General features: G+C 35.2%; 2 protein-coding genes and 1 long non-coding RNA gene across 5 annotated transcripts; 1 reads left to right on the top strand and 2 right to left on the bottom strand.

Moving 5' to 3' along the window:
• Window positions 1-3,217: 3,217 nt before the first annotated feature.
• Window positions 3,218-4,574, bottom strand: LOC148934083 (uncharacterized). The gene is made up of 2 exons (XR_016134951.1): window positions 3,645-4,574; window positions 3,218-3,563 (listed from the first exon to the last, which is right to left on the bottom strand). It is a non-coding gene; the product is annotated as an uncharacterized LOC148934083 (long non-coding RNA).
• Window positions 4,575-4,920: 346 nt separating this feature from the next.
• Window positions 4,921-9,264, top strand: LOC125222136 (chaperone protein dnaJ 10-like). 3 transcript variants are annotated; one of them, XM_048124605.2, is made up of 11 exons: window positions 4,921-5,070; window positions 5,184-5,334; window positions 5,560-5,619; window positions 5,732-5,814; window positions 5,925-6,084; window positions 6,811-6,940; window positions 7,056-7,214; window positions 8,171-8,349; window positions 8,438-8,518; window positions 8,609-8,752; window positions 8,900-9,264. In XM_048124605.2, the coding sequence occupies exons 2-11, from the start codon at window positions 5,248-5,250 to the stop codon at window positions 8,981-8,983; spliced, it is 1,167 nt and encodes a 388-aa protein (XP_047980562.1). In that variant the 5' UTR covers window positions 4,921-5,070; window positions 5,184-5,247; the 3' UTR covers window positions 8,984-9,264. The 3 variants fall into 3 exon arrangements, with proteins under 3 accessions (XP_047980562.1, XP_047980564.1, XP_047980563.1); XM_048124607.2 differs by having other exon boundaries at window positions 4,928-5,070; window positions 5,212-5,334; XM_048124606.2 differs by having other exon boundaries at window positions 4,936-5,040.
• A 107-nt stretch (window positions 9,265-9,371) lies between these two features.
• Window positions 9,372-11,930, bottom strand: LOC125222138 (secondary thiamine-phosphate synthase enzyme). Its single transcript, XM_048124610.2, has 7 exons — window positions 11,699-11,930; window positions 11,321-11,381; window positions 11,143-11,237; window positions 11,025-11,058; window positions 10,170-10,224; window positions 10,031-10,073; window positions 9,372-9,646 (listed from the first exon to the last, which is right to left on the bottom strand). The coding sequence occupies exons 1-7, from the start codon at window positions 11,786-11,788 to the stop codon at window positions 9,575-9,577; spliced, it is 450 nt and encodes a 149-aa protein (XP_047980567.1). The 5' UTR covers window positions 11,789-11,930; the 3' UTR covers window positions 9,372-9,574.
• Window positions 11,931-13,508: the final 1,578 nt, after the last annotated feature.

The following is a 13,508-nucleotide window of genomic DNA, read 5'->3' as shown; positions in this document are numbered from 1 at the left end:
CCTCCTCTCCTCCACCACCGAAACCTTCCCGATCTTCATCAACGAGCGACCAATCCTCCTCCGAGAAGCCTCCAGCGGCGTCTACCGCCTCTCTTCCTACCAATCCGTCTTTCAGATTTTCCTCTTCATTCGTCATTTAGATCAGCGAGATTTTGAATGTTTACGTTTTGAATTTTGAAGATCAGCGAGATTTTGCAGATGAAGATTTGAAGATTTTGGAAGAGAGATTTTAGAGAAATTTTAGAAATTGGTTTGAAATCAGTTTGGATGTTTCACGCTTTTTTTATTAAAGAAATTACAATTTTACCCCCTTGTTGACATAATGTTGTATTTGTTGACATTTTGTTTAGCTTGTGGATTAGTGGCCCATATTGCATCTCATTTCTCAATTTAGCTAAATAATCTCAACCTAACAAGACCCTATATATATATATAGAGAGAGAGAGAGAGTTGTGATCAATGTCGAACCAATTTTAAAGACCGAACTAGAGACCAAATCTGGGCCATTGGATTTAGTTTTTTTTATGAGATGTGCTGCTGTGAAAATTTTTCGGCTTCATTACAAGCCCATTTTACTTCATAGTATAGGTTTATTACTTCATTCTGTACGTAATACCTTGAAACTACATCATGTTTTTACTTGCTTCTAGTAGGCTTTGAAATGATTCAACATATGCTTCATTCAAATTCATTGACGTGGGTTTTTGCTTGATTAACATTTAAAAATACAATTTATTCAAGTGAGTTTATTACTTCATTCAGAAACATTATTACTTCATTGGATAAGATTTTTACTTCATTCCAGTAGGACTTCAAATGCTTCTACACATACTTCATTCCAATAATTTATTACATTATTCCATGTGATTATTAAACCATATTAGCGCTATGGCGGTGGTGATAGATATTGTAGAGAGAGAAAATGGCATGCGACGGCGAAACCACATTTACGTGCTGGAATGAAGTAAAAACCTACTGGAATGAAGTACAAACCTACTAGAATGAAGTAAAAACCTACTAGAATGAAGTAATATATTCTGGAACGAAGATAAATCTTCGTTGCATGTTAGTATGACTTATTTACCATCGGATGAATTAAAATAGGCTCGTGATGAAGGCGAAAACAATTTATAAATTTATGTATCTTATCCATAAAAAACTAGATCTAAAAGCCCTAATTTGGTAGGGTTCGGTGGTTCGGTCTTTAAGAGTGGATTTGTGGATAATGAGACTCTAAATATATATATATATATATATATATATATAGAGAGAGAGAGAGAGAGAGAGAGTTGTGATCATTGTCGAACCAATTTTAAAGGCCGAACTAGAGACCAAATCTGGGCCATTAGATATAGATTTTTTGATGAGATGTGCTGCTGTGAAAAAATTTTCGGCTTCATTACAAGCCCATTTTACTTCATTATATAGGTTTATTACTTCATTCTGTACGTAATACCTTGAAACTACAACATGTTTTTACTTGCTTCCAGTAGGTTTTGAAATGATTCAACATATGTTTCATTCAAATTCATTGACGTGAGTTTTTGCTTGATTAACATTTAAAAATGCAATTTATTCAAGTGAGTATATTACTTCATTCAGAAACGTTATTACTTCATTGGATAAGATTTTTACTTCATTCCAGTAGGACTTCAAATGCTTCTACACATACTTCATTCCAATAATTTATTACATTATTCCATGTGTTTATTAAACCATATTAGCGTCATGGCGTTGGTGATAAATATTGTAGAGAGAGAACGGCACGCGACGGCGAAACCACATTTACGTACTGGAATGAAGTAAAAACATACTGGAATGAAGTAAAAACCTACTAGAATGAAGTAAAAACCTACTAGAATGAAGTAATATATTCTTGAACGAATTTAAATCTTCGTAACATGTTAGTATGACTTATTTACCTTCAGATGAATTAAAATAGGCTCATGATGAAGGCGAAAATAATTTATAAATTTCTATATCTTATCCATAAAAAACTAGATCTAAAAGCCCTAATTTGATAGGGTTCGGTGGTTCGGTCTTTAAGAGTGGATTTGTGGATAATGGGACTCTATATAGGGTAGTGATAAAATGCAAACTTATATATTGTACAAACTCAAAACTCCCCAACACAACTTCAATACAGTTTCAATACAATATCAACACAGTGTAAAATTTCAAGATTTTAATGTCAACACAATATCAAAACAGCATCAATCATTGACTACCGTTGAAATTCTGTTGACATTTTCCTGTTGATGCTTTTTTGTGATCTGTTGACATTTTTTAATGGTCCAGATCATAGTTTTTAGTTTGTACAATATTTAGAGTTTTCATTTGATCACATTCATATATATATATATATATATATATATATATATATATATATATATATATATATATCAATTTATGGTAACTAAGTTGTGTGATCAAATACTAACTAAGTTATGGTAATAACTAATAACTAATATCAATTTTGTAGGTTAAAAACATCAACACAAAGACATAAATTTATCAATCTTCTTGTGCTAATAAACTTATGTCTTTGTGTTGACATTTTAAATTTACATGTTGTATTGATATAATTATGTCTTTGTGTTGATAATTTTAATGCACAGTATTGAAAGTTATTAGTTATTACTGTAAATTATATATATATATAGGGGCGCACTGTGGTCCATAAGGCAAATTCTGTCAAAAATTAAAGCAAATCTCAGCCCTTGGATCCTTAGATTTGATGGTTGTGATCATAATATCCGAGCTACATTATTATAGTAAAAGCGTTACATTATTAGTCTAACTACATTATTAGACTACACAATCTACATTATTAGACTAAAACTCGTTACATTATTAGCCGAGCTACATTATTAAACTACACAATCTACATTATTAGATGACACGTGGCATTAATCTAACGGTTACATCACAAGATCCAATGGCTGAGATTTGCTTTGATTTTTGACAGAATTTCACTTATTGATCTGATCACATCCCTATATTATATATATATAGGGGCATGTTAGGGTGCCACCACCCCTTAAAATACCACCATTCCTAGCCAATCATTTGTACATGTGGACGAATAATAAGCTGCCACGTGGCAAAAAAATCTGAAAAAGACGGCCAGCAATTTTTTGGTCTCTATACAACAATTTTTCTTGTCCAGCAATATCCGACACGCTATACAGTAATCTATAGATTGCTGTGTAATGTTTGTAATATTGTTGTGTAGCGTTTATAATATTGTTGTATAAGTAGTGTCATTTTAACAGGGGTTGTCATTTTAACACAAACCTATATGTATGTTTATATATATATAAACCCTAAACAATATTTAAATCTACGCATGATATTGTTTTGCGCATGACCTAAAAATACACTAACCATGACCTAAAAATACTCTACGCATGATATTGTTTTGCGTTTCTTTATTTATATCTAGTTTTGCATATATGGACTGAGTGCTTCAACAATACTCTCATGGAAAGCACACCAAGTAGTCTACCCACCACAATTGTCCAAACCTCAAATAGGAAGAAGTAAGCCACTTAGTTCCAGATCTGCACCCATGCAAATTCTACCATAATCACAACCAAGCCTAGACATAAGAAAAAAACAATACAGAGCATAAACCAATTTACCAAAGCGGAACGCCATCGTGAATGCGCATCTGTTTTTCCTCGAAGCCTATACCGGAGGTTTAACTTTCACACACCAGCGATACCACGAATTTCACAACTCAGCATTCTTGTGGATCCCCTTGTGGCTATGATGCTGTTGTGAGTGAATTAGATCCGAAGTATAATAACTAAGACCTCTTTTACAACTATGAGATGACCAGTCTCACACTAACAGACCTTACAAAAGCAAATACTCCCTCCGTCCCTCTTTAGATGAGTCGTATTTCTTTTTGGGTTGTACCACTGTAGCTGAGTCATTTTTTTTTTGGCAAAAAGTACTTTACTCTCTCTTCATCTCTCTACCTTTTTCCATTCTACTTTATTCTCCTTTTACTTAACTCATTTAAAACAATTTTTCTTAAATCCCGTATCGAAAAGAAATGCCTCTACTACATAGGAACGGAGAGAGTATAAAACAATATAACTCAAAGTTACATATCTACTTCGGAATAGATATGCAATAGAGATGCAAGCATGATAACACAAAACCTACAAAAAAAATCGCAAACAGTTACAATCAAAGAGGTTAAAGATCGAAGATCAGTTTTGCCCATACATCAGTTACACACAATGCATACTTTTATCAAAGATCTCAAGGTAATGTAAGTGAGGGACCAGCACACACAACCCCAACCCCAATCCAAAAACACGGAAAACCTCTTTGACTACCCTACTCGAACCACGAAGATTCACTGAACAAACCATGAGAAAACTCACAAATTGCTAACAAGAAATTAAACTCCTCCTGCCTATCAAGGTCAAGACTCGAGGAGTCGAGACCACAACCGATACACATGGTTAAGCAACTGGATGTTACAACCACTAAGAATTCTATATTGATCATACAAAGGCGAAGAATCACATATATTCTAATAGAAAGAGACTCTTATAGAAAATAAAATTGACGAAGAAAATAAGAATATCCTAATTTCAGGAAGTGAAAGAGCGTCAAGAAAATATGTGGACAATGGATGAAGGGTCATGTACAAACAGGGACCATCCTATCTCAAAGACGACACAAAGCCCCACAATTGAAAAACGGGTAGGAGCGATTCAACATGGTCATTAAATAAAGATAGTGGAATAAGCCAAAATAAGTGATTGAATTTCAATATTGAACCACAAAATATTACATAAATCATACTCAATTATAACTCATTATTTACCATATGGTCATATTTATCAATCGAAATATTTATTATGTATGCAATCTAAATCAAATGTTGCATATTAAATACACTCCAGATATATAATTGCGATCTTTCTTACAAGGTTCATTCAAAGCCAAAAAGCGTATAAATTTCTTACATCAGTCGTTTAGTCAACGCGCATTCAGGTGGAAACGACGACTGTGGCGGTAAAGTCGAATTCGATTCCATTTTCCTAGGTGCTGACCTCTTCCTGCATATTTTCGTCACCACATCCTCATGTATTTGTTGCTTTAGATTTTCTCTGTTTCTGGATTTACTTCCATTTCATTTTACGAAGAAAACTTTTCAGTGATTTCATTGGAGAATTGCTTGCTCAGCGTTATTGTTGATCGAAAAAAATTGGAGTGGCGGAGATGGTGAAAGAGACCGAATACTATGATGTGTTGGGTGTGAGCCCCACGGCCTCTGAAGCTGAGATTAAGAAGGCCTATTATGTCAAGGTGTGTTTGATTTTGATTTTCAGCCGTGCCCTAGTTTGTATGGACTCATTTTTGGGGACTATGGTTTTTCGATTCACCTGGCTTGATGGTATGAATTGTTTTTTCTGATTATTGATTGGATGTGGTTGAATGAATGTATCAGTCTGATTTACTTTATGCGTGATTTTAGGAATTGGAGTGTTGGATTTCATTTTTATGCGTCTAACTGGAAATGCTTTTTTGTAGGCTAGGCAAGTTCATCCAGACAAAAACCCAAATGATCCTAATGCAGCACATAAGTTTCAGGTGAGCTTATTGATTTCCAAGTTTTTATCTTTTGGTGTTTTATTTGAACATGTTATTAAGTAGGTGAAATGCTCAACTATATGTGTGCTCTTTCTTTTGTAATTTTTCTCAGATTTTGGGTGAAGCTTATCAAGTTCTGAGTGACCCATCACAGAGACAAGCCTATGATGCTCATGGGAAATCAGGAATTTCTACGTAACTCTATTTGCATTCTTGCATACATTTAACTTTGGACATTATAATGATGCTTTGTCCTAGTTGTTTTCACATCCATTTATGATAATATTCTCCGTTGATCATTTCAGGGATTCAATTATCGATCCTGCTGCAATTTTTGCTATGCTGTTTGGAAGCGAGCTTTTTGAGGAGTACATTGGCCAGCTTGCCATGGCATCGATGGCTTCTATGGATGTTTTCACAGAAGGAGAAGAGTTTGATACTAAAAAGTTGCAGGAAAAAATGCGGGTAAATCTTTTATATATTGCACATTATTGTATTCTGACAATTTTTTACTCGAAGGTCTGTGTAGTTAGTAGAATTGCAGAGCCTAGGGGGAAGTGGGGTTACATGTGCTAATTTTATATTTTCTGATTTCTATATTTTACCAATTTCATCTGATTCTTACTCAAAATTGCGTCTATGTTAGTTTGTGGTTCATTTAGTTGATAGTTAGCTATGTTGGTGCAAAAAAATGTTGCTCAACTTTTAGTAAGCTATGATAGTAGTATTATATTGATACCTTCCGTGCACTTACTGGTAGCCAAGGAGTTCAGCCTAAATGTGTTTTGACTTTTGATTTGATCAGTCCTACTTCCAGCACCTGCATAAATCATTTTATCCTTTCAAAATACTTACTAGTGTGATGGGAAGCATCATTCCAGCCTATTGTTTAAGCCTTATGATATTCTGGTGGCTAGATGTGCCTTGGTTATCCTGTCAGCTAATAAATGTAGAATGTACGTACTCCTTGACAAGCTTTGGACCTTCGGCACAAAGAAACAAAGTATCATGTTATTTTTTACCATTATTCTTACCGTAGTAATTTATGACTGCTGGGCATTCCTTTTATTATGGAGATAAAACATTTAGTTTTTGATGTGGTAGTTCATTGTAGTTGCAAAAGTCCTCTGTTGGTTTCTGTTTAGCAAAATCCCCTTTTTCGTCAAGTTTTGACTTTCATTTTAAAATTAGAGTATCCAAAAGGAAAGGGAAGAGAAGCTTGCTGGCATACTTAAAGATAGACTCAACGTGTATGTCCAAGGAAATAAAGAGGAGTTCATCAGCCATGCTCAGGCTGAAGTGTCGAGGCTCTCTAACGCTGGTGAGAAATCCGTTGCAAATTCCTTTATTTTTCTTTGTATAGTAGCTTTTCTTCTGCTATATTTTTGTTTGAGGAGCTACAAACTTGCTAATTGATGAAACAATGTTCTACATAGCTTATGGCGTGGATATGCTGAGCACTATAGGCTATATATATGCAAGGCAGGCAGCAAAAGAGCTTGGGAAGAAGGTGATGTACCTTGGTGTACCATTTGTTGCCGAGTGGTTACGCAATAAAGGACACTTTATCAAATCCCAAGTAACAGCTGCAGCAGGTTAGCTTAAACTCTTCTGATGTCATAAGTTGCTTTACTTGGTCTTAAAGTCTGATTAAGCACTTGCCGACTTCTCATCTTAGTCTGTCCAGATCAAATTCATGCTTTTTGAGCTGCATTATTCTATTTACAATTCTAGACGCTGTTGGACTTCCGTCTATTTGTTGTTTTGTGACCAAGCAAACACATTTGGTAATGATATCAGTGTAGATTTGAGTTTCACTAATATAACCCACTCAAAACCCTCACTAATAATCTTGGAAAATTGCGCTAATTTCTTGTTGTCAGGCTTCTTCTTACTTTCCTTGTACATCAAAAATCAAACAAACACAAGACTACAAAGAGTTAAAAAAATGAGGAACTAGATTACTTTCTTAGGTAGAATCCTGCCAAAGCCAAACAAACAGGCCCGAAGGGTTGTTCTTTTAGCTTTGCTATGAGAATGAGAGATAACTGGAGCTAATTTTCCTCCTGATTTCTTTATGCCTCTTTAACTTCCTTGTAATCTTTGTCGTCATGCCTTGTAGTGATAACATAAATGAGATTCTATGTCAGCACCAGTTCATACTGTAGTAGGATAGATATATCAAGAGTGCTAAGAGTCAGCCATCAATAGAAATGACTAATTTGTTCTGTTGAATGACTATTTTCTGGATTTTATTAGTTATTTACTGTATCTTTAATGCATTTTCATTGCTCTCTGTATCAAATGGTGACTGGGCAGCAGAATTTCGGGACCATCGTAAATTATCTTCAGATAAAAACAGTGTAGCAATATAGTTGTCCTTTCCTTTGTTTAGGTACCTACTGTTAAATTAAAAGTGTGGGAACTTTTGTTAATTTTAGCTAATCTCAGAAGTGGCATGATTACCTAGTTAAATACGCAAGCTTAAAATTGTCTGTATGCTGTTTTCAACCAACTCATGACATGATATTTAAATCAATTATTGCCTTAGGTGCGATTAATTTAATTCAGCTGCAAGAAGAAATGAAAAAACAGCTCAGTGCTGAAGGAAATTACACAGAGGAAGAACTTGAGGAATACATGCAATCGCACAAGAAGTTAATGATCGACTCACTCTGGAAGCTTAATGTGGCTGATATAGAAGCAACCCTTTCTCGTGTTTGCCAAATGGTTTGCCAACAGCTGTTTCTTTTGAATGTCGACTTTAATTATTACACAACAAATTTCTTTCTAGTTATCAATGCATTTATGTTCTCAGGTTCTACAAGAAAACAATGCCAAGAAAGAGGACCTGCGTATGCGTGCAAAGGGTTTGAAAACTCTTGGCAAGATATTCCAGGTAGTTTTGAGTCCCGCCTAATGTTAATCAACTTTCTGCTCTAAGTTTCCGTTTCCTGAGTAAAACAACTTTTACTCTAATTGTTTCCAGGGGGTGAAATCAGCTAATAGTAGTAACAGCATACCAACTGATCCTACAAGTCACAAACTGAATGGAAGCGAACCAAATCATAGCAATGCTCCTTCAAGCACATCTGCTAGATCAGTAAACAATGATAATGTCCATTTAAACGCGGTATAGCATCGTCTCAAACCCTTCCCCTTTCTCCAGATGAAATTTAACAACATATATTATTTTCATGCTTTTATTATACCCTAGTTAACCTAAACAATGTGCTCCTTCATGTCATAATTATAACAACTATCTTATCGAACTACACAGAGCCCGTATGTGGAGGCTCCTCAGATTGCCGGAGGTAACTTTCCGATGCCAGCTGCACCACCTGGTGCTCAGAGACAACCATAAAGCATGCATCAAGGATTGGGAGAGCATTTGTTGTTGTATTATTGTGGTATGTGTTTGGCAGCCGAGTGATCAACTAGTGTATATCATTATTATTCATTATCATTACAGCATGTATAGTGATATCATGTACCAAACTTTGTGATTATGTATTTATCCAAAACCATGACTGTTTAGTCATGATCCACATTCTGCTGATAAGTTTTTACTTTGGTTTTACCTATTTTCTTCTCTTGTAACAACTCAGGCAGAGTATTTTAGTAGAAACATTATGTTCTTCCGAAGATTCACATTGTTTATATCTTCATTTTTTCCTGAACTAATGTTTATACTACAGTCTTTTTAGTTTTTTTGTTGCTTTTGGTGTTTGGAAATTTTGAATGCAATATGCTGAAGTAAAAAGTGGATTTTATTTGGGATATACATATTTGAGCACTCAAAAGAGAAGGGTAGCCATTACAGATCTCTTACATTACAATTCACTCAAACAAGTCTCTGCTTACTTAGGGCACACCTATTCACAAAAGACAAGACAGGCTGCACTCATGAGCAAGTAAGAAGACGAAGAAGGTAGTTGCTGCGTTGAACACAATCTTAGATCCCATTAAGGGTGACCACGACTCTGCGCGGAGTAGCAGCATCACGGTGCTCGCATAGCCAGACACCCTGACCAAAAAGGAAAAAAAAAATTCAAGCATAAGTACATTTTAGAACACCTTTGCAGATAACTTGAAGATTGGTTTAAAAAGGGAGAGGCCAAAATATTGGCATAAGTCCTAATTGAGACAACCTTCTGGGAAAATCAAATGACGCCTGCAACTTTGAAAATTAAATCATTATTTTCAGGAAATTTACTTATTTCCTATGTTGTGTATTCACTATACTCTAGAATAGTCTTTGTTGCCACGAGTAACTTCATACGTGATCATCAATCAGATCTTTCCATTTTTAGTGAAATTTTACTACATTTGGGGATAACCTAAGCAGACCGCTTCTATTTTAAGATTAGCTTTTCCTTCATGGAGGTTACAAAAGTGATGTCGAATATACCTGCCAAGTTCCCATGTTCAGTTTTCCATCTGATATAGGGATCCTGCACACGTAGAATACAAGGAATGGTTGTTAGCCATTTTGGCCAACAATAATAAACAGCAACATATATAAAAATACAGATGGTTGAAGCTCGCACGTGAGGGAGCAGCCAAACATAGATGACTTGATATGTGCCGGCATGTCATCCGGACCTGCAACATCACACAAGGTGGTTAACAACCAATCAGTATGTTTTATCAAGTACAATAATCAAGATTCTACTTTTATCAAGTAAACACTACCTAAAGCAAATAAAGGCATACTTTTGTTAAACAAGTTTGCAATAAGACCTAGGAAAACAGGCTCAATTAAGATGATTCTATGGAATATATGATCAAGCATTTCTTACATATTCTAGAAATCTCATTAATCTGTGACCCCATATTCCCATCAGTCTGCTATAACAGGAAACAGAACAAAGAAGAATATCTTTGAAAGATGTGTATAGGAACTCAAGTTGACAATAGCACATGATGCAGCACACATTGCCCACCTCATTAGCCAACAAGCAACTCAAGCCTCATTTCTACTTAAAGGTTCTTGTGTTGGTAAAGACATTTAAGTGAAGCTACCCTTCTGGCTTTCAAACTAATTGCAACTCAATTTCAAAGCAGCTCCAACGTTTTTACCATACTACTAGTAATCTGTAGTTGGCATAAGGAGGATTAACTGCAAGAGGTCCTTTTACACGTATCACATGTATATAAACTAGATTACTAAGAGCATCAGGTATGGACAGCGCTATCATGCAAGCATCAAAAACATGTGCTGTATATTTTATAAGATGCATCTCCAAACACACAATAGCTTCTTGTCAATTACAAAATTAGTGGAAAATAGTTCTATCCCGAACATGAAGTTCCGAAGAGAAGATACCTATAGATAATTCATACTTTCTTTCTTATGTTACTTATCTTATTTGATAAAAATAAGAAGGATGAATGGACCACACCTTCCAAAGTATGCTTCCACGGTGCAGACCTTCCCTGAGAGCAAGAACTTTAACATGTGAATATCATCATCAAACAAGATATGTCCAGCATGCATAACCATGGAGAAAGCAAACCTACTTCGGGAACTACTTTGTTCAAAAATGTCTCTGTGTCAGCACGGACATCCGAGTCATAGTTCTCGTTTATAGTCAAAGAAGCACTTGTGTGCTGCACTGTTATTAGCAGACAGATCCAAATGGTGAAGAAGTTCAGAAGGAAACCAGATTTTTGCAGGAGTCCGGAAAGGCAAACTTACAGAAAAAATGAGCAAGACCACACCTAAACCCTGATAGATCCTGCCCAATCTCCTTCAAAATCTGAGACAATATGAACGATAGTGAAGCAACATAATGCAATATTTTCTAAGTCAGCTAACATTTCCCTAACTAGTTTCTTATGCTTCGCTTGATTAAAAGGAAAGGAGGCTAGCTAAAAAAGGGCCAAAAATCGACTAAATGAAAATCATAAGAAAGACAAAGTATATCGATTATACTATCATTGATTGATACGTGGTGAGAAAATTGAAATAACATGAAAATTACAAATTTGTGATTGAATTTGTAAAAGCTGTGGAATTAAGATTGATAAGGAATGAATTACTCCATAGAGAAAGAAAAAGAAGGAAGAGAGAGACCTTGGAAGTGATGAGATGGCATCCTCGCGATTGGGCAGGAATGGTGATGGTTTTCTGAGCCCATTTGGGCGCCGATGCTGCTGTAGCCATTCCAGTCACACAACTAAATCTTATGGAGTTGTAGTTGCCGAATTTCACTCTCGTCGCCGCTGCCGCCTGCACTAATTTTAGATTATACAGCCTCCTTCTCGACTATCTCCGTGGATACATAGCTAATTACCTATACACTCTACTCCAAAACCAATCTCATTTTTAGCTTCTGGGAAAAAAAAATAATACCTATTTTAGTTTACACTAAAGTAAAACTCAAAAAAAAATTAAATTTTATTAGTAAAAAAAGCGTAATATTGAGAATATTCTTATAAATTTGAGTATAGCGTAAACGATTAGAGTAAAATCATATTTGATGTGATATTTACACTAAAATAAGTTTGAATTTAATGTAAATGGTTGGAGATTTTCTTCTTCCAACACCACACCCTTATTTTTCACTTGTACATTTCCCTAATTTTTCCAACTCATTTTTCATTATATTTCTTAATATTAGTGTCAAGTCAATTGGTATCAATTAATAAGGAACGGAGAGAGTATTGGCTAACAAAATGTGCAGTTTGAATAATGGCATACGAAATCATGAGATTTAATTTCTCAATTGTCCCACAAATTCTAATGTAGATGAAATCATATTACTCCCTCCGTTCCATAGTAGTAGAGATATGGACGGACCCAAGTGTATTGGGGAAGGGGATTAAGCCCTCAATGAATTTTTTTTAACTTTTTTTCTATTAATTGTTTTTAAAATTTATTTAAATTTTGCATAAATTATAATGTAAAGCCCCTACAAATTATCTAAATTACTCAAAAATATCCTTTAAAACAAAATTTAATAATCTCAGTCCCCATCAACAAATACTTCTGCATCCGCCACTGAGTAGAGGCGTTTCTTTTCGATACGCGATTAAAAAAAATTGTGTTAAGTGGGTTAGAGCATCTCAAGGGAGATGTAAATTAATATAACTACCATATTTACCTTTTTTCATGAAAAATCATTCTCCAATGAGAGAGGTATTTGAGAAGGTATTATACCTTTTTTCCATTTTGAAGATGCATCTTTACCTCTCCATCAATGGAGAGGTAAAATTACTATATTTGCCCTTTTTATAAATGAAAAAATCATTCTCCAAGGGGAAAGTTATATGAGAATGTATTACATTTTATGTTTTTTAATGAATTTTGTATAATTATTTTATTTTTAAAAAATAATTTACCTTTCTATATACCTTTTCCTTTGGAATATGTTACTTAGAAGGGTATATTTCACTTTTTAAAAAGGTAAATATATAATAATACTTTTTTATATACCTGCTCTCCTTGAGCATCTCCAATAGCGGCTAGCCCACCGCCGATTCGCGGCGCTAGCCGGTCGGCTAGCCGAACTACTGCAACCGGCGAGCGCCGAATCAGCGAGAAATTAGTCGATTTCTATGCGCTGGCCGCCATTGCAGGCTGGCGATCGGCGAGCGCAATTTTTTATTTTTTTATTTTAAATTTTTTTTGAAACACTATATATTCGCGATTTTCACGTCATTTTCATTTGCACAACATGATCGTCGAAGACGAAGACGTACAACTAACTAATTGGGCCAATGACGATACCGATGCAACCGGTCCAAGCCACGGAATGACCACCCCTAACGTATGACGTGGGGTACCTCACGATGAAGCCGCCCGCCTCCAGGCACATGCCAACATGCGCCAAGTGGATGCTCGTATTCAACTCCAAAAGGATTTAATTGAAGAGTTGTGGGCA

The sequence above is a fragment of the Salvia hispanica genome, chromosome 1, assembly GCF_029641045.1.
Source record: "Salvia hispanica isolate PSC_SH4W2 chromosome 1, Shi_PSC_v1, whole genome shotgun sequence".
In the NCBI taxonomy this organism is placed as follows: Eukaryota; Viridiplantae; Streptophyta; class Magnoliopsida; order Lamiales; family Lamiaceae; genus Salvia; species Salvia hispanica.
Note: the sequence above shows the minus strand (reverse complement) of the source record. Positions and strands in the feature narration are given on the sequence as shown.